The sequence below is a fragment of the Bombyx mandarina genome, chromosome 05 (genome assembly GCF_030267445.1).
Source record: "Bombyx mandarina strain Sakado chromosome 05, ASM3026744v2".
Classification (NCBI taxonomy): domain Eukaryota; kingdom Metazoa; phylum Arthropoda; class Insecta; order Lepidoptera; family Bombycidae; genus Bombyx; species Bombyx mandarina.
This window is the reverse complement of record NC_143212.1, coordinates 17,778,699-17,805,256: the sequence shown is the minus strand read 5'-3', so window position 1 is coordinate 17,805,256 and position 26,558 is coordinate 17,778,699. Positions and strand designations below refer to the sequence as shown.

At 38.8% G+C, this 26,558-nt stretch overlaps 1 protein-coding gene across 3 annotated transcripts in view; it reads right to left on the bottom strand.

Annotated features, from left to right (window-relative positions):
* LOC114250690 (proton-coupled zinc antiporter SLC30A2) overlaps window positions 1–26,352 on the bottom strand; it is a 28,217-nt gene extending 1,865 nt beyond the window's left edge. The window contains exons 1-8 of one of the 3 annotated variants that reach the window (XM_089727982.1): window positions 26,250–26,352; window positions 8,332–8,498; window positions 5,031–5,135; window positions 4,080–4,200; window positions 3,170–3,349; window positions 2,571–2,664; window positions 1,443–1,583; window positions 449–580 (exon numbers count right to left, since the gene is read on the bottom strand). In XM_089727982.1, coding sequence (XP_089584108.1) covers window positions 449–580; window positions 1,443–1,583; window positions 2,571–2,664; window positions 3,170–3,349; window positions 4,080–4,200; window positions 5,031–5,135; window positions 8,332–8,498; window positions 26,250–26,332 — 1,023 coding nt within the window. In that variant the 5' untranslated portion in view covers window positions 26,333–26,352. Of the gene's footprint in view, window positions 1–448; window positions 581–1,442; window positions 1,584–2,570; window positions 2,665–3,169; window positions 3,350–4,079; window positions 4,201–5,030; window positions 5,136–8,331; window positions 8,499–11,612; window positions 11,760–19,167; window positions 19,488–26,249 lie in introns of those variants that run through there. The other 2 variants (XM_028184667.2, XM_089727983.1) reach the window with 2 other exon arrangements.
* Between the last annotated feature and the right edge of the window lie 206 nt (window positions 26,353–26,558).

Genomic DNA, 26,558 nt, shown 5'->3' with positions numbered 1-26,558 from the left:
AATGTTAATTTTTTTTTTTTTAAAACAATCACGCCACGTTTTTTTTTTTTTTTTTTTATTGCCTTTGTAGGCATACGGGCATACGGCCCACCTGATGGTGAGTGGTTACCGTCGCCCATGGACTTCAGCAATGCAAGGGGCAGAGCCAAGCCGCTGCCTACCGACCTACCACGCTGCCTACCACGTTAACTGGTCCCGTGATAAGTTCGTAAAGAACTTGTGTTACAGGTACCAGATAACGGATATAAATGTAAGATTTTTATTATACACATACATATATTTAATATACATCCATAACCCCGGAAAAGACATTTATATTTATCATACAAATATCTTCCCTTGGCGGGATTCGAACCCGCGACCCCCTTGTGTAGTGACCATGTCACTTACCACTACACCAGACGGCCGTTAAAGCAGATATCATCTCTAACAGTAACTAAAAACTAACCTGGAAGTCCAGCCCTCGGGGGGAGCCCTCCATCAGCACAAGAAGCGCGTCTTTGATGATATTGAAGGTCGTGATGAGAACCAGTATGGAAAACAGGAACGTGCAGATCGGGTCCATGAGGATCCAACTCGGCTGCAAATTTCAAAATTCAATTCGCTTTAAGCGCAGACAAGTATAGACTTCAGTCGCGCCTGGGACGACGGTACAAGCACTCATTCTGAACTTATCCTATTGCCTTTTCAAATAAAAGAAAAGCTTACATTTTATTAGCGCTTTTGAGTCGTCTATTATCAAAGGTGGCAATCTGTGCATTTGGACAAAAAAATGTTATTGATATGTCAATACAGATTGATTTGAATATAATCGTCTCCTTCAAAGAATACGGTTCAAAACCTGCATTAAATAAAGGTTAATACTTAACCCGTTCTTTATCTAAGATGTCGTTCAGAAGAGTTTTGTGACTGCCAATGGAATACAAAGTCAATAATTCGTTTTTCTGATTTACCAATAATTTTCCAAAAGTCACATTGCCGGCTTTGATACTAGTCGACTCTTTTGTCCGTAGTGCAATGGAACGCAAATTAAACGAGACGATGCGCGGGCCAATGACCCCACATTCTGTTTGACTTTCATTGCGAACTCACGTAATATTACTTTACCAACACGTAAATATATGTTCATTTAGCTCTTTGCGTCAAGAAAAGGTACTTTATTGACTTTTCGCTTTTAATAAAGGTAAAATACTAAGAATATAAATATAAAACCAGCAAACGGCCCACCTGGTGTTATGTGACCAAAACAACAATCTTGTTTTAATCAAGTTTTAATCCTATAGTACAAGGCTACTCCGCTATACAAACCGCATTACTGCTTCACGACAGAAATAGGCAGGGAGGTCGTATCTACCCGCGCGGGCTCACAGCCAGTAGTTACGTGAAGTATAACTGCCTTCACCGCGGAGGTCACTCGTGTACAAGATCGCGGCGGGCGGTACCTCGAAGTAGATGACGATGGCGGCGACGAGCACGCCGAAGCTCTGCAGGAAGTCTCCGAGCACGTGGATGAAGGCGGCGCGCACGTTGATGTTCTCCGCGCGCGCCGCCCCCCCGGCCCCCGCCTCCGCGCCCGCCGCCTCCTGCGCGCCCACACAATTGCACGTTTATACACAAGTGGGCAGGGTATGGCAAGTCATAACAATTATACGCCCATAGACGTCTTGGACTTCATTTTGTGAAAGCTAAAACTTTTTTTTCCCATCTATGCTGATAGCCTTGAGAGGCTATATCAGCTTTACCCTAGCGTATAGGTGAACTCTCGGGGCTCAAACCAGGAGATGTTGCTAACACTGGCCCTAGCAAGAGCAGTGCTTCCCAGAATCTATCACCGGACCGGAAACGCGACCCACTGAGAAGATCCGGCGAGAAACTCAGTTGGCTGTATCTATGGGTTAATTTACTCGTCGAGCCCTTCGTCGCAAGCGACAGGTTTGAGGAGGGCGGTGACCAGTGCTTAAGGTACTCATGACCAATTTCCTTTTAACGACAATGAAATCCCACACCGGCTTCCGATATTGTTACACTGACCGATAGCATCGCTAATAGGACGACATTAGACATCTTCCAATATCAGAATCATAACACACACACGTATCACACTGTTCATGATCAGCAACACTTCGAATAAATAAATAAATATTAGCGGCAGTCTACTTACACATTCTAATTTCAATAGCTACAGTGAAATAATTGTTAGTATTGGCCCCGCGGGTGCGGGTGGAACACTCCCAATGTCCATCACTTTGTTTTAATTAAACAATTTCTTTTAGTTTTCCGTTAGTCGTTGCTTCCCACACAGAGCACAGGGCACTATCGGATGGTGTGGTGTACAGTGCACTTAATTCTATCTCTATCGAGTGTTTATCGATATTTCTCAGTTTGCTATGTGCTGAAACACCAAGGTTGCTTTGTAATCTCTCATATTTAATATAGGCTTTAGCACTGGCTGCAAAGCTATCCCGGGCCTAGTGACACTCGGGGATTCATCGTTTAAGCAGACGCAATTCAGACTCCAACTCTCCAAAATCCAGAATCAATAAAAAAACCTATAACAAAAACATATTCACCCTGTTGTTGAGGACGGGATTGCTGGGTCCGTGCGAGTGTCCATGGGCTCCTCCCCCGTGCGAGTGCCCGTGCTGGTGCAGAGTCAGGCCCATGCTGGAACACATCACGTGGCGACGATAGCAGCACTCGTAAATATGGATATTAATGAATGTCTATTGTAAGTAAGTATTAGAGAGGAGAAGTGAAACTTCTATAATTTGTTGTTATAGTGTTAAAAACAATCCAATGTTGAATTTAAATGGCTCACACTAGGCGATTTACCTCTTTTGGTACAAAAACAATTACACACGAAACACGAAAGATACACCCCGGTTCAATTTGTTTGTCTCGTGACATTTGACATTTTCACCGAACTGCCATTTCGACCACGAGCAGAGTATTCCCGGGTCCTGAGGTCACACGTTCACACCGTAAGTAAATACAGTCTTGATACATACATTTCAATTATAATAGTAATTATTAATCAGCTCGTACAGTACAGCTGTACATACGGGCGGGCGCCGCCGCTTGAACGTTTACCAATTGCATAGCATCTCTGCCAATACATCATATATGCCCCCTCGCTGTATGGCACCGCGCACAGTAGACGAGTACTCACACGAGGTTGACGGCAACGCCGACGGCGGAGGTGATGAGCATGACGGTGGCGTCGATGTTGAAGTCCTGGTAGAGCACACGCTGCACGGCGAGGTACACCAGCACGCCCGTCACCACCCAGATGAGCAGCACCGACGTCAGCGCGCCGATCACCTCCGCGCGGTACCACCCAAACGACATCCTGCCGCCGACACACACCAGGGCGCCGTTACACACGCGCCGACACCCGGGGGCCAGCCGACACCTGGGGCCAGCCGACACCCGGGGCCAGCCGACACCCGGGGCCGGGAGCCAATTGCGTTTCAGTAATCAATCATTGGCTACTCTTAACATATATTTAAATGTTTAGTTATAGCATCGGGTGTAAGTGGAAGAATTCACGCCTCGCCTGGTTTTAATTGATTTACAATTGACTAGAAAAACAGGCTCAACCACTTAAATGAACTAATAATTATACAAATATAAAAAAGTATGGTATGTATTCATTGCGCGGTAGGCAGAGGCTTGGCTCTGCCTCTGGCATTGCTGAAGTCCATGGGCCGCTGCAATCAGCAGACAGACCCGAGTGCAAACCTATTCGTTTCTACCATCAGTTTTTTTTAGTACAATTATTTAAAATATAATTTGAAATTTTCACATTATACGAACGAAAATTTGTTACTCCACACGATAAGCTGTGTCATAGTGAATATTTCAAATTAAATTTGTATCAAATATAATGTGCAAATTTCTAATTATATTTTAAATATTTGTACCTTAGTTAGAGTTAGACCTAAGAAAAAATTTATGGATCGCGTGAAGGACTATATGTGTAAGAGGGAAGCGAGCGAAGAAATGGTATATGATAGAGGATTGTGGAAGGACCCCAGGTGACTGAGAGAAGGGTAGGAGAATGATGACGCGCAGCTTACCGTCTGGTGGCGGGTCTGTTAGCGACCCATAGCGAGAACAAGGATATCATGAAGCTGGCGAAGTCGGTGAGCAGGTGCGCGGCGTCGGTCGCTATCGCTAAACTGTTGGACAAGTACCCGCCTGGCGCATGGAAACAAAATGCATGCACACGTTTAGTTGTCTCCTGCAAGCTGATTCTGAATTGCTACAAAAACTGCAATGGACGATCTATTTGCTTAGTGCCAGTTTTTTAACGTTCTCGATAGCGTAAAAGTTAACTCAAATTTGTATGCAGTTGGCAACAGCAGCAAGCGTAGCGGCAAACGTAGGCTAAAGTTCCAACTGCATACAAATTTGAATTTACTTTCACGCTATTGAGAACGTTAAAAACTTGGACTAAGCACACGGGTCAGGAAACCTTTAGCAGAGTGAGGCGTGTGAGCAAGAGTCATTCTGTGCCTTGTGGATCTACGAAACGGAAGTACTGATGAAGTGATGTGGCTTCGTTCAACTTGTTTACACACATTTTTGAATGCTAAATTAAAACGTTTTTGTCATTAACACGTGTTTGCATCTTAATTTGCTATTAATGTAAGTATTCATCAATGGAAGATATCGTCGATGAATCGTGAGGAACGTATATCGAGTTTGTGGCACATGTAATGCGCCCCTCTCGCACGTGTGTAGATGGCATTGTTGGGAAACAATGTTTTTCCAAAGTGTTTCCCGAGCGCTATGACATATTCATCTTCAAACGAGGCTTGTGGAGAGTACTTAACGGTAGGCAGCGGCTTGGCTCTGCTCCTGGCATTGCTGGAGTCCATGGGCGACGGTAACAAGTTACCATCAGGTGGGCCGTATGCTCGTCTGCCTACAAGGGCAGTAATAAAAAGAAACAGCTAATACTAGTAACTTCAATAAATTCGGGTTCCAAGCTATGGGTTATGACTGAAATGTATTGTTCCACTCACCTACTATTTCCCCTATCATGAATATGACGCACAGCACGCTGGCCACGATGAGTTTCCTTCTCGCTCTCTTGTCTATCTCTTCGTTTCGCGATCTGTGACAATGCCCTGGAAGGAATATACCATTTACGTCAAATTTAAAACGTCACGATAGGTGAGAAGCGCGGTGTTGTCAATTGACTACACTGTGAGTAATGCTGGGAGGAAGTATAGTACAGCAGATAAACACTGTTTATGCGTTAACTATCTATCTATATATTAATACGTGAAGGAAAAACTTTTATTACCTTTTTACGAGAATTGCGCGGACGGAGGAGTATGAAATTTTCCACACTTATAGAGAATATAGAGAAGTGCACAATGCTAATATTTTTTTTTAAATAATGCATAAAAGATACATTAAATCAATAAATAAAACATTACACACACTACATACCATGTATTTGACGCACACACGCATGCATACTATTTATTGTCAAACTTTTGTTCTTGACGTCTGTTGTCAAATTGAAAATAGATTAAATATTGTTTGTCCTTGTTAATATTTTTTATAGTGTAGTCTTGGTGAAATTTGTGATTATAGAAGTATAATAGTCTTTGAAAATAGAATCATAATGGTGTACAAACTTTTAATTTCAATTAATTATAATCGAATTGTACACGAAACCGTAGCCTGGCGAGAAAAGGCAAAGTGCACCACTAAAGTCCCTAAAATTATTACTATTGAATACTACTTACATCCCATATCCAATAACTTCCGATAAACATTAATATAAACTGATTAATTTAAAAGATAAAAGAAAACAATCTGATTTTCCACACAAAATTATCTGGTAATAACTCTAAAGGACGATAATAAACTGTGTCCATTCGGGGTGCTTCCTAGCTGTCTGTTGTTACTACACATGTAACATGTATAGTGGAAACACTCGCTTACGCTCGTGAGAGAATTTCAGTCAGTTCAAGAGCAAGTTCAGCGCCAGGAGAAAGGCCAATTTGAAGGTGATGATAGTCAGTGATGTGAGGAATAGTTCAACTATGTCTCTCAGGGGACAGTCTCCCTTAGCAACATTAACGTTGTGGTATCTATGTGTTCCAATAGTCGCTTCATGTTAACTGGGTCGTCAGCAAGCAAAACCATATTACAGACCAATGGGTTTTGTGAGACAAATTCGTGATTCGTGATTTTTAAAAAAATAGCTTAAATAAAAGGAAAAATACAAAAATTTACATGAGCTATATGCATTTTTTCTGCGTAATCTGTAAATTAGCAAGTTGAAAGTAAGGTATTCCAGATATAGTATCAGTTACATATTTAGGTAAACATTGTAAAGATTCCCCTTTTAAAACAAGTGGTAATACCCTATACAGTTTTATTCTAAATCACGTTTTAATCGCGTTCAATATTAATAAATCAAAGAAAATTATCCGAGTCGAGTGTGGAGACGTGTCACCGAAGCATCATCAACCATCTGCATTTACAATTAAACTTCAAGGTATCTATGAATTGTTCATGAAATGAGGCAGAAACTTATTTCCATAATTTTGTCACCCGTTGAATGCGAGATTGAAGGTTAAGGTTCTCTATTTACACTCTTTATTTGCAAAGCTCTTTTGCCTAACTAGTGACGTCATTTATAAACGAGATTTCAATGACACGTTTTAACGTAACCGATTTCTGTGGACGATGATTCTCTCCCCCGGATTCATTATCGGTGCTTTTAGGACCCTCAAGCACCGGCACCGTCCTCGTCGATTATTACAAAGAGTTCGACGAACGAATTGACCGATAGACACAGCCCACTGAGTTTCTCACAGGGTCTTGAATGGGTCGCGATTCCGATCCGCTGGTAGATTCTGCGAAGCTCTGCTTTTACTACAGCTAGTGTTAGCAAATTGTCTCAGATTGGCCCCGTGAGCACACCTACCCGTCCGGACGTAGCTGAAATAGCCTCTTAGGCTACCAGCGAGAAGGGAAAAAAGATGATTCTCGATAAAGATTAGATGAGTTCAGTATAGGTCCGAATTCAGTGAAATAACATTTCCATTAAGCTATCATACAACGGGCTCAACATACCCCACTCGTAAATAGATGTGACTGTTTAGTCACATAATACGAGTAGTTTGTCCAGCTCGTGACGCTTAATATTACGTTTATTATTAGAGACCTTACGAATACTTCACAGTTGTCATGGTCACGGACGAATAAACTGTTTTGTCGATATCCGAATAACAGTACTAGTAGACGTAACTTCAACTTATTCTCTAACATAATCTAGACATTAACTCAAGCCCAAGGACAGGAGTAGAGCTCTTAGACGAATTATATTCCTATACGAGTGCAAGTCTCAAGAGATATCGAGAGAAAAACCAAATATTAAGTAACGAGAAATAACGCCATTGTACCATATCCGCCATGCCTCCAAAGGTTCCCAAAGTTTACAAAAGTAACAAAAAACCGTGACTTGAATTGGACGTAGACTACACTAATCGGTAGTGAAGGTCGTGACGTCATTACACCGATTTTAGATTTGACACTAACACATTAACTTTATCAATGGTTTCTTTTGAATTTAGCAAAAGTATAAGTGGTTCCAAGCACAGAACGAAAAACGGACATTGACCTCTGAATGTAGCACATAGGTAACCAACAATTTATGTCACAATTCGTTCTTAAAAAACAGGTGAACGTACTAACTAGCTTTCTTTCAGGGATTGATTTCTGCTTAAGGCGATCTCTATAATCATTTTTTTTATAAGTTGACGCCAGATGATCGACCATGCGTGATTTTTTTCCTATTTATTAATTTACAAACATTACGCGAACATATTGATCAGATTCGAAATTTCAAAACAGTTTTAAAGTGAACAACGTGACGGCGTCTAAAAAATAAATCTATAACTACAACTTCAAATATCCAACTTCAAACTTTCACAAGTTAATTAGCTCACCACCCCTGGCTGGCAACGTCATCGACTCCACCGTACAGTTACCACAACACTACCGATTTAATCAATAAATATATATAAAGATGTACATATAAATAATAAAACTCGGTCTCAAGAACTAGCTGACTGCGTTTTATATCTATACCCCCATTATACCATGATTTTATAATTCATGTTAAGTAGTCATTGAGAAGTAAGAACACAAACCGTCGCATCGACAACGTTAGCCTACAACAACAACCGGACTATAGAAACATCGACTTAGTTGAAGTGTGCTTGGCTTGAGCGGTCGAGTGCGGCCGCGAGCTATACTTAACTGTGAACCTTAAAGAGAATCAAAAGAGAGCGCACTCACTTTCAGCCTCTGAGATGCTTCCGTTCCTTTTCTCCGAGTCATCGCCGTCGGCGCTGGTCTCGATGACCGCACAGCATCCCGTCGACGGGTTCCCGTGGACACAGAATATGACTCTCCGCCCACGGATCTGATTGTCCGTCCCGTACGATACGTGCCCATCATTGTACCTTTAAATAATAGAAAGTTATTTAACAAAAATATTTACACAAAAAATAGGGTACAGCAGTTGTGAGACCTTTCCCGAGAAGGTAGACGCGGGATCAATGGTCTCGAGATACGCGGAGCTGTCTTTCGCTTTATTGGTTCAGGCTCAGGCTTATAGTCTGACTGCCAAAATTGCAATCCTGACGTCTGTCAGTTATTTCTGGTGATGGGATATAATGAATAATATGACTTACTTTGAAGTCGTCGTGGCCTAAAGGATTATATAAGGAGTATCTAGCGATGTGATTGTGCCGGTGTTCGAATCCCGCAGGCGGATACCAATTTTTGTAATGGAATACGTATATCACAAATGTTTACAATTGACTTCCACGGTTAAGACATAACACCGTGTAATAAAAATCAAACCCGTAAAATTAATTTGCGTAATTACTGGTGGTAGGGTGTCTTGTGAGTCCGCATGGGTTGGTACCCACAACTCTGCCTACTTTTGTCGTGAAGCAGCAATGCGTTTAATGGAAATGTTATCTTCAGCACGATTTTGGCATCGTGTATACACGTGTATAATACACAACAAAACGCCAACACGCAATACACAAATTGAATTAGAACGAACATATTGTAAATCAACCGAGCTATCTGCTATGTAGGTGAAGTTCTGATATGGTTCGTAAATAGATTACTAAAACATTGTAAAATGGCATTAAAGTTCAAGTACGTTGTACTACATACTACATTACCAAATTGAAACGAAAATTTTTCAATAAAATTGACTCATTGGGTAGTGGTATTTTTAATAGCCTTATTAATATATCTTCTTGTAAAAACGGAAGATTTATAAAAAAATAATGCTTATGATGATTAATTTTGTTTCTTTAAAGGCAGGCCCTAAAACCACTCCTGATCCAGAAGACTTTTTTGTGGAATCGACTACTGTAACACCCTCACTTCCACCACCCCACCAAAGGAACAAGGGGCGTCTGACGAATCTCATTTGACCAAAAAATACTTTCAAATTTACACGATTGGTTGTTTAAAAACGGGACACACGTTTTTTCTAGACATGCTAATATTCACCTCAACCGTATCAAGGTCGGAAGTAGGTCAATAAACCTGTATCACGCATTCTGATAAAGAGACGGCTAATCGAGTCAATCGATAGTGGAGATACGGAGGTGATTACACCGGATCATGTTATTACTGTCCTAAATTATTGATTCAAAATGATTAGGATAGCGTTCAAAGGCACCGATCATGCAACTTAACTGTACAATTTTTTTTATTGCTAGTATGGGTGGACGAGCTCACGGCTCACCTGGTGTTAAGTGGTTACCGGGACTTAAGTGGTTACCGGGACCCATAGACATCTACAACGTAAATGCCGCCACCCACTTTGAGATATGAATTCTAAGGTCTCAGTACAGTTACAACGGCTGCCCCACTCCTCAAACCGAAACGCATTTACTGCTTCACGGCAGACATAGGCGGGGTCGTGGTACCTACCCGTGCGGGCTCACAAGAGGTCCTACCACCAGTAATTACGCAAATTATAATTTTGCGGGTTTGACTTTTATTACACGATGTTATTCCTTTCATCGTGGAAGTCAATCGTGAAAATTTCTTAAGTACGTTCTCATTAGAAAAATTGGTACCCGAAATTGGTGCATTCGTATGTAGCGATGCACCGATTGGATCCGAAAATCGGTGCATCGCTACATACGAATGCACCGGACGTCTTATCCTTTAGGCCACGACGACTTCGACTGAACAGAAGGGATACAGACGACGTAAGTAAACGCCGGTACCATATCATAGACAGCCTTTCAATTGTAGTTACGATACGCCCAAATTTCAAGAGAACAATGGAAATTTAACTTAAGTTAAAAACAGAACATGCTCCTCATTACAATACAGACCAGTTCGATGATATCTTATCGTATTGTCATCCGTAATACATGAGATGTAATTACACCAAGCACGTGTTGTTACCCCGACCTTGGTGCTTCCCATAAACCGTAATAGGGCGTACAACTTGAACGTCTTATCCTATTATCGTAATGTAATTAAATATTTCTATATATTAAATTCACCATGTAGCTTTTCTGCCTGAGAGTCATCTATTACCAAAGAACATGAAGAGGCAGAACTATTAACATTTCTATGGCATGTTCAAAAACATGGCATTAAATGAACGGTTCGTTAACTAATTGTCTTTTAATGACAGGGGAGCCGATTGTGAGCAATTATCGCGCTGGCATTCATCGTGTAAATATTAGTTAGTGTACTGTCAGACGTGCAACCAACCGAGCTTGACTTTATGCTCACGTCTTCAAATAACTACACAGTTCATGCTCAGGGTCAAACTAAGAACCCCTTAATTTCATAAACATCTTTATGACACTGTACACCGGAAAATGGTAATCCAAGCAAACAAAAGCACTGATTTTAAAAGACCCTTACCGCAAGAAAAACAACAGGATTTAACTGAAAAATGTTTGTTGTTGAAAATGTTTCATTAGAAACCCGTTTCTTTTGCCATTAAAGTCGACGAGAACACGGCCCTCCTTAAGTAGTCACCGTAACAATGCTAAGGGCGCAGCCAAGACACCAACTACTACTGAGAAGTCTCCGCAAAGCCCCGTTTGAAGAAGGACATGTCATAGTGGAAAACACCTTGATGGTGAAGTACGCGGCAGGAAAGATCTCTGGAAACGTACTATTGATGAACACAGCAGTTCCAAATAATATGGATGATTCTGCTCCAGTGGCGGGCGCGAAAATAAAAAGTGGATAAAAAGAACATCTGGATTCTGGAACTACTCTTCAGAACATTAATTTAGATTCAATTGTCCCAGGCGTATTAACTTGGACAGGAAAAATCACCGAAACAAAAAGTCACATAAAATCTAAATAGAACTCAAATTCCGGTAAAACTTTAAAAAAACTCAAAAATATATCACTATTTAATCACGTGATTGCTTTTAATTATAAATTTATGTATATTTTACAACTTTACGTGGTCACGGACATGCGGAGACAGTTAATGTATTATTATTAGTCGTGTTGAAGAAGGCTCGCGGAAATAATTGTCTCATAGGTACTAATAAAAAATTACTCACTGCACAAGAGGTTTACTATCGTTCATTGAATCCATTCACAAAGTGTTTTATCCTAAGAAGTTAAGTATATTCATAGCAACCACGTTGAGAATTATCCGACGACAGTAGTACGATTGAAGCAGTGCTAGTGCCTTATCAACGGACAAGAAGCGCCTATCGGGGCACTCCTTACTATGTAGGTAGTTTAAGATAAGGCTACCCGACTAATTTATTAACATAGATTTTTGAGTGTAGTCCGTCCGTGTATAAAACGACCAGCTTTGAGGAACAACACTAATAATTTCGTTAGAGACAAGAAAAACCCATCGGATATATATTTTTTATTATAAATCTCTAAGATCAATGAATCGGTACATGGAATAATCATTTTTACTACTGCGTTAAGCAATACGGTCTTAGTTCACATTATAATTATTATTTAAATAAAATGAAATTTCTCACGGGACCGCGGTACTAGCATAGTCTTCAAGAATTTATCAAATTTTGTGAGGTAGGGGAGCTTATATACACAAACATTGTTTACATACCAAACATGTTCCTGCGGCACGGTACGCTTCAGTGGTTTACAAACACGGAGCGCTCGTATTATTCAATGAAACTCAATGACGCACAGGTTCTAAGTGTAATGAGGGATCAGCGGGTCGCTAGCTCGCACAGATCCTGTCTGTTCCAGCCGTAAAGCAATTGAAAACGCCGAGTTATGAGACAGGTTAGCAGTTATTTTTTTGGTTCGGTAATCGCTTGAAGCAGAATTGGTTTTAATAAAGTTAATTAAAGTTAATTTTTTCACCAAACATGAATTTAATTATTATTAAATTCATGTTTGGTGGTTCATTCATGGTTAAACATGAATTTAATTATTATTAAATTCATGTTTGGTGAATTTAATTTAATTATTAACTTAAAAAATAGGCAGGCAGACCATCTTCAGTCTCAGGATCGAAATCACGAGCGATGTTTACGTAACGTATTTCCAACACTAGTATTGAATGTTGTTACAACACACTTTAAGCCGTTCATATATAATTCTGAACACGCATGTATCACATAACATATTATTGTTATTGTTTTAATACGGTCAGTGGTGTGAGAATATGGTATCATGCTGGCCTTATTTTGAAGTCTTCACGGCGAAATAGATAAAACGGTAGTGCCATCTACCCGAGAATCGAAAAAAAAAACTTGAAGCTTGGTAGCAACTTATTTTGAACGCATATACATGTACAAACCTGAAACTGCGATACTTTAAGAGACAAATATTTTTTTAAATGAAAACTATCGACATCTTGTAGCGGATGCCCCTAAACTTATATGTTGTTAAAGTTTAGGCATTTAATTATTGTATAACTAAGCACAGAAAATAAAAAAAATATATAAATCTACTGGCTTTATTTGGTATAGACAAATTGACTAAATTTTATCAATTTGTGGTTTCTGACAATTTACAAAATCCTCCATTAAAAATAAAATATAGAATAGTTCATATTTTACTGCCATCTACAGGAGCAATGAGAAACTAATCGAAGCGAAGCCATCTAGTGGCCGACGCCCGTAAATTTTTTTTCTTGAGTTGCTTAAACTAATTTATGCGTATTATTTATGGTACAAACCTGACGGTTTTTTGACGCGACGCGACGCGAATGTCCAGGATAGGAGATCATAGTCGGATTATAAGCTAATATAGTAACGTCAAGAAACGAGCTTTAGGTGAACTCGGAGCCCACTGCGTTTCTCGCCGGATTTTCTCAGTGGGTCGCGATTCCGATCCGGTGGTAGTAGTCTGCGAAGTCGAGCATCGCCTGAGTTAAAATAAGGCTGAGAGCCAACCCGTGAACAAATCCTAGCTTAAATATAATATATTGTATTTACAAGTACGGGGAGTTATGATAACTGGATTACTTAATTAATTATATGTTATTACATACGATTATATCGATAGTACACTGATAAGCATATTTATTGCTTTGTTATTTACGTTCGTTACATGTTTAGTGGTTTCTGTCAAGGATATCGAAATGGTTCAGTTTGAGTGCGCGCTATTTAAGGGCCCAAGGACAAAATCGAGAAAACGGGAAAAACCGTGAAAAAATACGTGTAGTAGTGGAGGTTATAGAGTCATAGAGGACACTATTTCCTAGATAGTGGAAGAGGTGGGCCTTGTTATAAACTAAATTCAATTCCACGCGGTTGAAGACTTCAAAGACATGCTGGACGGTACTCGATATAACCAAAGGTGGTATTTACTTTAAAAAAATTCGCTTTTATGCAAACTTGTCGGTCACAACAAAGCCGCGTTGGGTTTACAACGAGGAGGACTGATCATTGGAGGTCGAGCGGCTGATACGTAGCGTGCGTAGCTTAGCGTTTTAACAGGAACCATCACCGCCCGCCCGGTCGCAACACGATCTATGCACACCGTCTCCCAGTATGTAAATAAACAACGGCTTCGGGAGCTGTGTTCGTTATTTATGGAAGTTCGGGAATAGAAATTTATAAACAAAATATTATATTTACGCATGACCGTTGTGCGTACACGTAGACGTTGGATTTAAGATTATTAAAGATTTGATCATTGATGATAAAAAAAATTCCTAAAAGGTAATCATCAAATTGGGACTCATTAGGGGCAAATTATAAGAAGACATATGTTTTCGTTTTATTTGTATAATTTGTAATATATTAAAACTAGTTTTATGGAAATTATATGTACCCTAATCTGTTAATCCATTTTAGACATTTTACATATACTATATTATTATATGAGGTATTTACCTCTGAACTTACCGTTTACTACCGTTTACTATAATGGCTATTTGAAACTACAATTTTTTTCTAACTCATCAGTAGGTCACATCACGAGAAAAATACGTTTTTTTTATTGCCCTTGTAGGCAGACGAGCATACGGCCCACCTGATGGTGAGTGGTTACCGTTGCCCATGGACTTCAGCAATGCCAGGGGCAGAGCTAAACCGCTGCCTACCGCTTAATACTCTCCACAAGTCTCTTTTGAAGAAGGACATGTCATAGCGCTCGGGAAACACCGTGGAGGGGAGCTCATTCCATAGCCGGATGGTACGTGGCAAAAAAGACCTCTGGAACACGAGTTCAGTTGCGGTAGCAATGGCGCTTGTGCGGACCACAATATTAACCTACAGACACAGCGCACCTACCTAGTTTCTCGCTAGATTTTCTCAGTGGGTCGCGATTCGGATTCGGTAGTAGATTCTGCAAAGCACTGGGGCTAGTGTTAGGAAATTCTCTCAGGCTGACCTATCCATCCGAGCGTACCTAGAAGAGCCCGTTAGGCTACCAGCGAATAGGTGAGGGAAAAAACAAAATCAATGACGTCTGCGGAGTGAACACTACAAACGACCGCACGACTCGTTGTTCGATTGAACGCTTCCGACCAAGAAATTTTGAAAATAGCACCCTGTGGTCCCTCGATAACTAAAGTCTAATTAAACAAAATAAAGGCGATACTGGAAGCTGACAATACACAATCTACCGCTGATTTAGCAACGGCTTTCAACTTTTTAACATCAAAATAATATTAATCCATTTGCGTCAAATTGTCAAGGTAATAAAAAATTGATATAGGACGTTATAAAATATGTTAGTGAACACTATACGCAAAGGGTGCCCTTTTCAACCCATAGCAAAAAAGGAGGAGTTTATCAATTAGACTGTTTTTCTTGTGTGTTACCTCAGAGCTTTTTTGTAAATGTATGTTACGCTGGCCGATGAACAGGTGCCTTAAAACAAATGTCTTCCTTGTCATCAACTACATAAAACATTGACAACTGTGAGCATTCGTAACTGTTGATGACATACCTTCACATTTGCGGTTTTGTCATTCAGAGCTGAAAATACACTGACTACTACTCGTACTAAACTGAAAACATAGTGGCACACACGCAGTCTCGAACTTCAACCCCTCGTACGAGAACCAAGCAGGATGTTACTAGGTCAACAACACGACTGTGCAGAATTAGTTGATTCTTTTATGTCCCTCATTTTTTTTGATCAAACCTTGTACTACTTTTGATGATTAAAGTAATAGCTTATTTAAAGAAAAACAAAAAGGTATTATAATTAAAATATTTAAAACTAACGCAAATTGTTATCCAAGGACGTTGACACAAAAATGTGACTTGTGCAGACGCAAGGCTGTATGTAACACTTGATCAAACAATGAATTAATTATCACGCCTATACTTATTATTATTCCAAACTTTCTGAGAGAATCATAAATCAGTGATTAGAGGCATGCTTCAGTGTACCAGTAACACGTTAGATCTAACAGAAACCGAACCCTTCTTCTGAGGAACGTGCAATTGTTTATGAATGTCCACAGTTAATGCCCACTGAGTTTCTCGCCGGATCTTCTCAATGGGTCGTGATTCCGATCCGATGGTAGATTCTGCGAAGCACTACTCTTGCTAGAACTAGTGTTAGCAACGTCCTCAGGTTAGAGCCCCATGAGCTCACCTACTCGCTCGGTTACGCTCGAATAACAGGCTAGGTTACCGGTTTAGGTAGAAAAAAAGAAAGAGATAGTATAATTTGATATTATTGCAATATAGCAATTTGACCTGTTCGTTGTTCAATTAGTTTCGTAGTTACTGAACCTGATTACTATATAAAGCGGTCTACCTTGCGATATTTAGTGTTCGGAATCTGTTTGCACCTTTTGTCTGTTTCTGGTAAACATAATACAGAAGGAAGTCTTGACTTGGGGCGGTTTCACTGGGTCCTAAAATTCCTTGGGCCCGTGATCTGCTCCCAACATCTTGTAGATCGTCAAGTCTCACATACCCAGCGCGCCCCCTAGGCGCGAAGATTTCGTAGGAGGTTCGGCCCCCAGCCCGAAAAAAAAGGGGCGGTTTCACGGGCAACTTTTTTTTACGAAATTTAAAAGTTGAAGGACTTAACTCGCTGATGCACAAAGCACACACATTGACGGCGGGCAAAACGTTTTGGTTCCACCCGCCAACCTCTAATCGCAATCGTGTGGATTAAATCAGGCGTGAACGCTACACAAAATAAAAACAAAAATTTGTATATTGAAACTTATGTTAAATTACGAGTTTAGTTAGTTAAGTATCAAATTAAGCATTAATGAAAGAAGAGGCCGAGCCAGCTAATATGTAGAATTAGCATTAACAAGTTAAATGTATATACTACATTAAACTAAATATATAATCTAGAATTTATTCAGGGTATCACAATCTATTAAAGGCTAAACAAAAAATTGCTAAACACTTCGAACACTTGGAATATTCGATTCCATCGCCTGTGTTCTACAATACGTTATACGTATATATTTTATATATATCTATGATCCACATGTATGCACGTCAACATTGCTCACATGTGCGTGCCAGCTAAAAGTATACCCAAATAGGCCCGCTCCAAAGGCGACACCCGTGTATGCCTGTTGATAACAGGATCCTATATTTACATCTTGTGGGTTGCAATATCCTCAAATGTACCAAGGCACTATTATAAACCTAATAATTAATTATACATAACATAGAAATGAGATGTTTGCTTCAAACTCTTACCAATTATAGTTTATTTGCATTTCATGTTTTGTAATGTGATATTGTTAATTAAGAATATAAAATGAATAATTTAAGGACACTAAATAGGGGCCTATCGAATTTGTTTTGTGGATTATTCATGAGCGTTTTTTTTGAAGAACAGTATAAATGACAAAGTTTTTATACAAAGATATATTTTATATCACAGTCAAGACTACCACTAGTATGGATTACAGTCTTGCTACTGAAAAAATCAGGTAGAAACTCAGTTTATGTACCTATACATTGTGTAATGCCTAAATTATAGCTTTCTGCTAACATTATTGAAAATAAAAGTTAAATTACGATGACATGTCTGACTTGTGAGATTCATGAGTGCTTGGAGCAACATTTCTAAGAGGGATCGCGTTGATATAGTGATGACAGCTATTGATAAAGATTACTTGTTGATTAGCCTAGAAAAATAATGTGATAATGTCAAAGACCCCTGTTTTTCGGCCTTCAATGTAATATAATAATTTAGATCTTCAGTTTATTTATCTTGCATTGTACATTATTTCTTATCATAACATAACATTGATATAAATGCACTCAAGAGCTCTGTTTAAGGCATCGATAAACATTTGAAGTGAAAGACTAATAATGCATTGTGCAGTCAAGTTTCTGCAGCAACCATTGCAATTTGAAATCTTTGTAATTAATTTTAGTATACACTGCGACAATTATTCATCCCCAGCATAGTCTAAGCAGATAGTAGGGTAAAATTTCCCATTATGAGTTATTAATTGTACACTTTACGAATTTAATAATTTCCTTGATTATCTTTTTAGGTGTTTCATATTTAAATTGAAATAATTGAATTGAATTGATTATACGTTGAAAGTAGTGCAATATTATGGTCCATTTTTAATCCAGAAGTGGGTCTGTTCCCATCTTTGTTTTCATAAACAAATCACTCAAAAAGGTTTTACTGTTCAAGTAGATCTTAGCTGACATAGCTACTGCAGATTCAGATTCCTATTTCACTGGTGACAGGAATCAGCAATAAACTCTACGATTCCTTTTCCAAATATAAGCAAATTGTAACACAGAAATTATCCTTATCCATTTTAAAAGTCTCAATTTGAAATTTTAAGAGTTAAAACAGTGTAATTAGCAGCTTAAAAAGTTTAAGGACTTTTTGTTGTTAGAATGTACCAAATAAGGTATGTAGCAAGGCATAATGTTTTTTTGTTTTTATTGCTTAGGTGGGTGGACGAGCTCACGGCCCACCTGGTGCTAAGCAGTTACCAGAGCCCATGACATCTACAATGTCACTATAAGCAAGATTAGTATTATTTCATTTACAAATTCTGACTTATAACTGATGTGGTGCATCTATAAATAAACCCAGTATAAAAAAATTTAATATATTAAAATGTAAACATTTGAAATTGACATAAAATTAATTATAATTAATTTTAAATTAATTATAATTAATTAAAATTAATTTGGCATTGCTGAAGTCCATGGGCGACGGTAACCACTCACCATCAGGTGGGCCGTATGCTCGTCTGCCTACAAGGGCAATAAAAAAAATAAAAAAAAAAAAACTTAAAACTATAGCATTCTGTATGTGAGCACTTTCTAAGTATATTTCAAGTACACTAATCCATCCAAGTACTCCTTTAATTTAGAAACTTAAAACTTAAATTTAGTTAACTTTAACTACTTTGAATTTTTCAATTGAAATTCAAATTTAAAATTGGCTTTTGACTACTTACCAATGAACTGGTGCTTTTAAACCTATTCCTTTTAAACGTGATTTGAGTTCATAGTTTCAACATTATGGAATGAACTTTAATTTTTTAACGCCAAAGTTTTTACTAAGCTTTAATCAACGATATACTATTTTTGTTATGATTTGAAGTATTATTTTTATGTTTTGTCATAATTTTATTAACTTGAACCCTTCCGAATCTGTCAAAAGGTCATTAGTTATGTGTGGGTGTTGTAAACAAAATTCACTCACCCGTTTATATTCAGTTGTCCGCTGACCATATCTCTATTTCCGACGAGACAGCCAGGTGTCTCAGACTTGTCTGTTATGTACTGGACCTCGACATCTTCCAATATAGCCGCACGATCAGCGTTTGTTTTATTCAACTTATCACTAGACAAACTTTTCGATCTATATCTACCACTCAATGGTACTAAATTCTTATCAGTGAACGCGTTCAATGTATTTATTTTTGTATCATTATGATATTTTTCGTTAATTAAATGTGATGACATTGCGCGCGTTGTTCTGTCAATCTCAGGTGCGCGAATCGACTGACGTTTAAAACGACTAACCAAACCACATATTAAGCTGTCAACAAAACAATGGCAATCGACAAAGTGAGCGAGGTCGCATTCTCCGCACTAACTTTAACAATTTCAGATGTCTTGAAATTAGTCGGGTATTTTTATAAGGTATGAATCTTGCCGAATGCTAATGTCCGATGCCTGAAAAAAGGTGGTTTTTCAACTTCGGAATCGGAACACAAATGAAGGCTAAAAATCTATTGTTGTTCTAAAATTCATTGATTATCAAACAATTTATAAAGTGATAAAAAGTTCCTGTAAATTGTAAAGAATCAAGGGAAGACGTCTGTGGTTAGTCATTAAGTCAAAACCGTATTATTGTGATGATACGGAAACACTTTGAGGATTTTCTTTCCTCTAAATTATATTGAGAAAAAAATCATCACAACATCCATGATCACTCATTGTTTATTGAAAGAAACTCTTTGCATTTTTAATAGGTAAATGAAGAATATCAACCGTTTTTACCCTACATTTCTAAAATGTTAACTAAATAGAAGGAAATAGCATTAAAGATCCAAATAAAATAATAAGCCTTGAATAACTTTTATTCTATAAAGAACCCTGGACTTAATCTTGCATTCGTAGATGCCATTTCTTCCATACGAAGACATACGTATAATTTACACTTTTGTGGTTAAAAATATGAGGGGAACATAGATAGAACTATCTATATTATCTGCGATAGCCAAGGCGCTCTCAAGGTACTAAATCCGGTTTGGGGCTAGAGTATCTAAACTTAGTTCGTTAAATGAGCTAGGCAGGCGCAACATCATCAATCTATAGTTTGGGTCAATTGATATGTTGACTTCCTTGGTACCGAGGGTCATGAAAAATTTGGTGGAATGGCCAAAAAGTGATTTAAAAGATGAATGATTGAATCAGAATCATCTATAGAAATTACTATAAGAACGGTCTATATTGCACGGGTGGACTGCGCTAAAACTAGAATCTTTGGAAATGGAAGAGCACTTCCGTTCCGAGAAACTTTAAGGAGTTCCTAAGTGAAATTAAAACTTAGCAGAAGACTTTAGCTATTAGTTTACCTGTAGAATATAAATGGAAAATTAGTGGGCTGTGTCTGTTAATTTACTCGTCGACCCCTTCGTCGCAAGCGACGGGTTTGACGAGAACCATGACCGGTGCTTGAGGTACCTAAAAGCACCGTTAGCGGATCGGAAATATCCGAAATGACGTGTTTTGGGCGACGTCGATTGCTTTCCGTTCTGTCCGCAGGATCGGGAATGTAGTTACCGGCGGCCACGATGAGAGGGTTCTCATGTCGTGCCGCTTTATTGAAGTGGCCCATTGATGCCGACTGTAGATACTTACTGATGGACTCTTAAGTCCAGGTCATCATGGAGGTCGATGTTCCTGACGAACCACGGGGCTCCGACGGCTATCCTGCAAAAACGGGATTGAAGAACTTGGAGTGGTTTTAAGTTAGTGCGGGCCGCGTGAGCGAACACTACCCTTGCATAGGTCATGTAGGGGCGTATGCAAGTTTTGTAGAGTATCACCTTATTTCTAAGGAACAATTTACTTTGCCTACAAATCATCTGGTAGAGGCGTCCTAGTAAGAAGGCGGCACGGTCGCGTACTGTCTTTAAGTAGGGGCGGAATATCGTCCCTCTGTCGAGAGTGACGCCTAGGTATCTGACCTTGGGGGCCGACGGTATGGGTTGGTCGTACATCATGATGGGGCGAATGGCGGAGGCGGAGGTGTTAACGCGCCTAGTCGGGAGAGGAGCCATGCGAGCGGTTGGAGGAAGCGGGTTAGAAATCAGTGGACTGACACAAAAAAAAAATACAGTCGGGCTGTTTGTCCGCTCTGTCGATCACATAATCAGTTATACATTAGCGATGGAGCCGTTCTGAAACAATAATCGGGTATCAAATCTAGTTGTCTAGTCTTTTAGACAAATCAAAACTAAGTCAATTAAGATAAGAATGCACGTATAGATATCACCCCTGAAGTGCACGCGTACGAGAGAGATATATGTATATTCCCACGGAATAGATAATATCTATTATCTAGATAATATTTATTCCGTGTATATTCCTACTACGCAATACAGTTAGTAGCTGTTCTTAGGAGTATTTTTAAAGCTGTTATTTAAAACTTTTTACTACAACTAAATTCGACGTTACAATATCAACATCACCTACACCGACTTATTTTAGCAGCCCTATACTCGTAGTAAGATTCTCGCTTGTGTTATGTGTACCGGAAACACAGAGAGGAGTTTCTTGTCTCCTGCACCCAAACCTCGATTGCATATAAATAAATAACAAAACGAATGACTTTTTTGTTACCTTGTTGTGCAGAGTGCTTAGTGCGAGTTTTTTAACGTTCTCGACAGCGTAAAACTTAGCTCAAATTTGTATGCAGCTGGAACAGCGCTCCTAGCGGCAAACGTAGGCAAACGTTCCAACGAGTTCACTTTTACACTATCGGGAACATTAAAAAACTCGCACTAAGCACACCACAGTTGTGGCAGGAGGCCTGACCACGAACGGGAGAGGGAGAACTCTTCCTCCCTCTTGGCGCCGTGCCACCGCCGTCGAGCCGGGGGTCGGAGGAGGGCGTTTGTCCAGCTCCGGCCCCTATGTGGAGGCAGTCTCCTCCCGGTGATGGTCACGGGGCAACCTAAGGGGGTTGAGACTGCGCCGCACGCTACCGTCACTCTAGCGCGCTGGCACCAGGAGGACGGGACGACGCGTCGGCGGCTGCGGACTGCGATGCGGTCCGCATTTTCGTCGTCGCTGTCGTCGCCGAACATACTGTGGAAGAGCAACCCGGTCGGCGGTGTATCGCGTTCCGACCCGGCAGGCTGGTTCTGGCCCAGCGGGATACGGAACCCGGAACACCAGCGGCATCGCCCGGGTGGCCTGGTAGGGCCGCCGTACTGCGGAGACCGACGTCATTGGTCGTCGACTATCGCCTCGACGACCCGTCGGTCGGGCGTCTTCGGGGTGGCGTGTGGTTGTAGTGTTGATCGCGGGAACCCCCTACTTTGACCGGGTTTTGACCCCGGACGGAGATCGGACGCCGGGTGTAAGAGTGCAGGGGAGTCATTTAGTGGGTGGGCCCTAAATTCCTTGGGCCCGCGGTCTGCTCTCAACACCTGCAGATCGTTGAGTCTCACATACCCCGCGTGCCCCCTAGGCGCGGGGACCTCGTAGGAGGTTCGGCCCTCGGCCCGAAAAAAAAAAAAGGGGGGCCTGACCACACCACAGTGTGTGGCCCCATATATTATACACTTCATATATTTGTGGCCCCGTCGGTCATGGACGACAGCAACTAATGTAAGCTGCACGATGCCGTGGTCAGTCACTAGTTGCTAAACCACGGAACTGATTTATTTACAATTTTCATTTTTAGTTCATTCTTTTCATGCTATGAAATGAATTTTCGGACTTTTCATTACTCACATTTTGTGGAAAAATGTTCTACGGCGGCCTTAACTTTAAAATACTTTTAACTAAGTCAACGAATCATAAAAAAGAATGCAAATACGTCATCACAGTATATACAGAAAATCTAAGTAGCTACTTAACTTTAATTATTTTTCAGTATGCCATTTTCAGGTGAACAATCAGCAATAGCTCTTATGATGTTGTTCTTATGAGAGATAACTACTTATGTACATACCTAATATATATTTGTTTACTCATCTTAATTTATTCGTAAACAAATTATAATACAGACTGTTAATACTAGGGTCAGCAGACTAAAGCACATAAGTCAAAAAACTCTACTTTACAGGAATTAAAAAAAACTATTTAGAATCTTATACATTAACAAACTTAATCATGTTTATTTGAATTATATAAGTCTATAACACTAACTTATTATTAAAATTAAATATTTTAAAGTAAATGTGATTATTTAATAATTAGATGACTTAAGTTATAAGGAACACAATAATAGTATGAGTTAAGTGAAAAAGATCAACAATTAAGATATATATTATAATAATATAAGTCATAAATATAAATAACAACTCAATGTTTAAATAAAATTCTTCTTCTTCATCGAGTTCTAAAATATCTGGATCAGTATTTCGTAAAGTTTTCAACGTGGGAAGACTTATGTAAAATTCATGGAAAATATCTGGTATTAAAGGGAGCAGCGAAATTAAATCATTTTTTTTCTCGATGGATATGGGTAATGGCTGTATAGATATTATATCATCAGTTTGAGAACCCCCTATGGATGATCTCCTTTTCATAGCAACTGTCTTTATAAAATTGTCACTTTCATCTAACGGTTTCATTAAACATCCTCTGCAGACAGGTTCACGTTTACCATGCACAGTAAAAAAGTATTTTTATGTCTTCATTCTAAGCTTTTGCTTTTCAGGTTCAATAGCTCGTATTCTTTGCTTAGATTTATCTTGAATTTCCATTAAAGACGCCAAGTATGCAGATCTTTTTGCATATGACCCCATTTGCCAATATTCTGTAAATATGGCATGCCTATCAGTTAATGGTATACGTTCTTTACATTTCATTCTGCAAACAGGTAACTCTTTCAAATTCAAAAGTATAACACACTAGTTGAATGTCAAAATATAAATAACAATGTTATCTCTACCACCGTTTCCAAAAAAAGCCACAGTCCTGAGAAGAACCGGCGAAACAAACTCGGCGGGCTTTTTTTTTGTTTTTTCTCAAAAAAAGTTTTTTTTTTCAATGTGCGATCTGATATACATTTTCCTTTTAAAGTTTAGTATGCCTGTCCTAAGTTAAGTTTTATTTTTTTTTCTCTTTTTATAGTACGTATACTCTTTTTTGGAGACACATTAGGATTCATTGAAATTTCATCACAAGTACTTTGAACTTGATGTGGTTGGAAGTCTCGGTAATTCATAACATGGATCTCATACAGAATCATCACTAGAGAATTCAAGTACAGAATAGTATGTTAAACTACTGACTTGACCTGATGATGTTGACAGTATAGGATCGTCTACTACTAGGTTCTCTGTGTTCAAAATCGACTGCTGATTTACATTTTCTAAAAAAGGACAAGACAATTATCTATTTATAATGATATAATATTGATATAATTACGTAATTTGCAAATCATAATTTTGAAGATATGTGAAAATATACCTTCATTGCTTTCCAGATGAGTGGATAACGCCATTTCAACTAATTTCTTGCTTCTTTGATTATTCATCTTAAATAATTAAAATACTTAAGCACTCACACACAACTAACTAACACAACTAACTAACCAACAAACTGTGCACAATCGACAACATTAGTAAATTAAAACCACTTACCGAAGTATTGTTTACGTTATAAATATTTTTAAGTAACTACTTTCTCTAAAGAAATGTTACATTTTGATGTTCTTTATAACATAAGTCAGACTTCTTACGTTAATAACTTTGTACTTATGGTGTTCCTTAGAACATAAGTCCAGTTATGTTTTTTAGTTCGTTTGATTATATTAGGATTTGATAAGGTTGATACAGAACGCCGCTTGAATACACCATGAAATACTTGAGTTTGATTTATGTGCTTTAGTCAGATTGTGTGTTGAGCAAAATGTAAACCGATGATGTAATAAAAAATAAATTGAAAATTTTGACTTATGTGCTTTAGTCTGCCGACCCTAGTATAATAGAAACGTAAAACACTTAAGTGTACGTATGTACCTATACACTATCTGACAAGTTTAAATAAGTTCAGGTAAGGTTCCTAAACCTAAAGTGGGAATGAAACTCCTAGGCCGACATTATTGGGCATGACAGTCATTGAATGATCCAATCGGAAACTCTATTTTTTTATATTTTAAATTCGATTCGATTTTTTTTATCAAACACAAAAAAACAATATATATTTCAAAGAAAATACCTTTTGAGTAAGCTGAAATTATACATTTTATTTCAGTTGTAACGACCGACGCGACACGGTGAAGTGATGTTTTTTTAAGTTTATTGTCCCGTTCGCAGATATTTTGTTATAATGTGATTGATTGTCCATTAACAAGATATAATGACGCCAGAATGTTTTTCTTAGCCCACACTAATCTGCATGTAGGCAAGTACGCTAATTAAAAGTAAAGATTTTTGTCTGTTTTTAACAATGTTTGACCATTGACGACGTATCTCTATAGAGTTGAATTAAAACTTGACGTAAGTGAAGAATTACTTAATGGATCTTTACCAATTATCGGTCATTTGTTCATAATCGAAAATAACATAATCACTGATGCTGTTATCTTAAGATTTAAGTACATTTTCAGTATTAACTTCTTTGTAAAGGAGGAAAAAACTTTACTGTTTTCATTTATTTTATTGATAACTAACACACAAATCAATAACTACCAAACACACAAAAAAGTCGACTGATAATCAGAGGAGGAAATGGTATCTAACTTTTTTATCATTGACTTTTTTCCTTACTTTTTTTATTGCTTAATTAGCTTGACGAGCTTACAGTCCACCTGGTGTTAAGTGGTTAATGGAGCCCATAGACATCTACAACGTAAATTCACCACCCACCTTGAAATATAACTTCTAAGATCTCAGTATAGTTACAACGGCTGTCCTACTCTTCAAACCGAAACGCATTACGGCTTCACGGCAGAAATAGGCAGGGCAGTGGTACCTACCTACCCGCGCGGACTCACAAGAGGTCCTACCACCAGTACGTGCCACAATTCTACATTCCTTTGCAAACGCTGTGCACTCTGAGCCCTCACAATACATTAAATAATAACGAACTCACATAATATTGAGTTTTCTTGTGTTCGCTTCGTCCTTGCAACCGTAGTGTGCGGTGTGAACTAAAATATATTTTACATCAACCATAAAATGATATACAAACTCGAGATAACGACAGGCACCACCGATTGTGAAACAATAATAGTGTGCAGTTGTGGTGGAATACAATAATAATTAAACAGACAAAATCATTACGGATCTCTATTGTTAATTATATACTTACTATACGAGGATCGATGATGAACAAACAATAACTAGACCGACATCCTTATTGTCATATTAATGTACACGTTAGTACACGTCGTATAAAAAA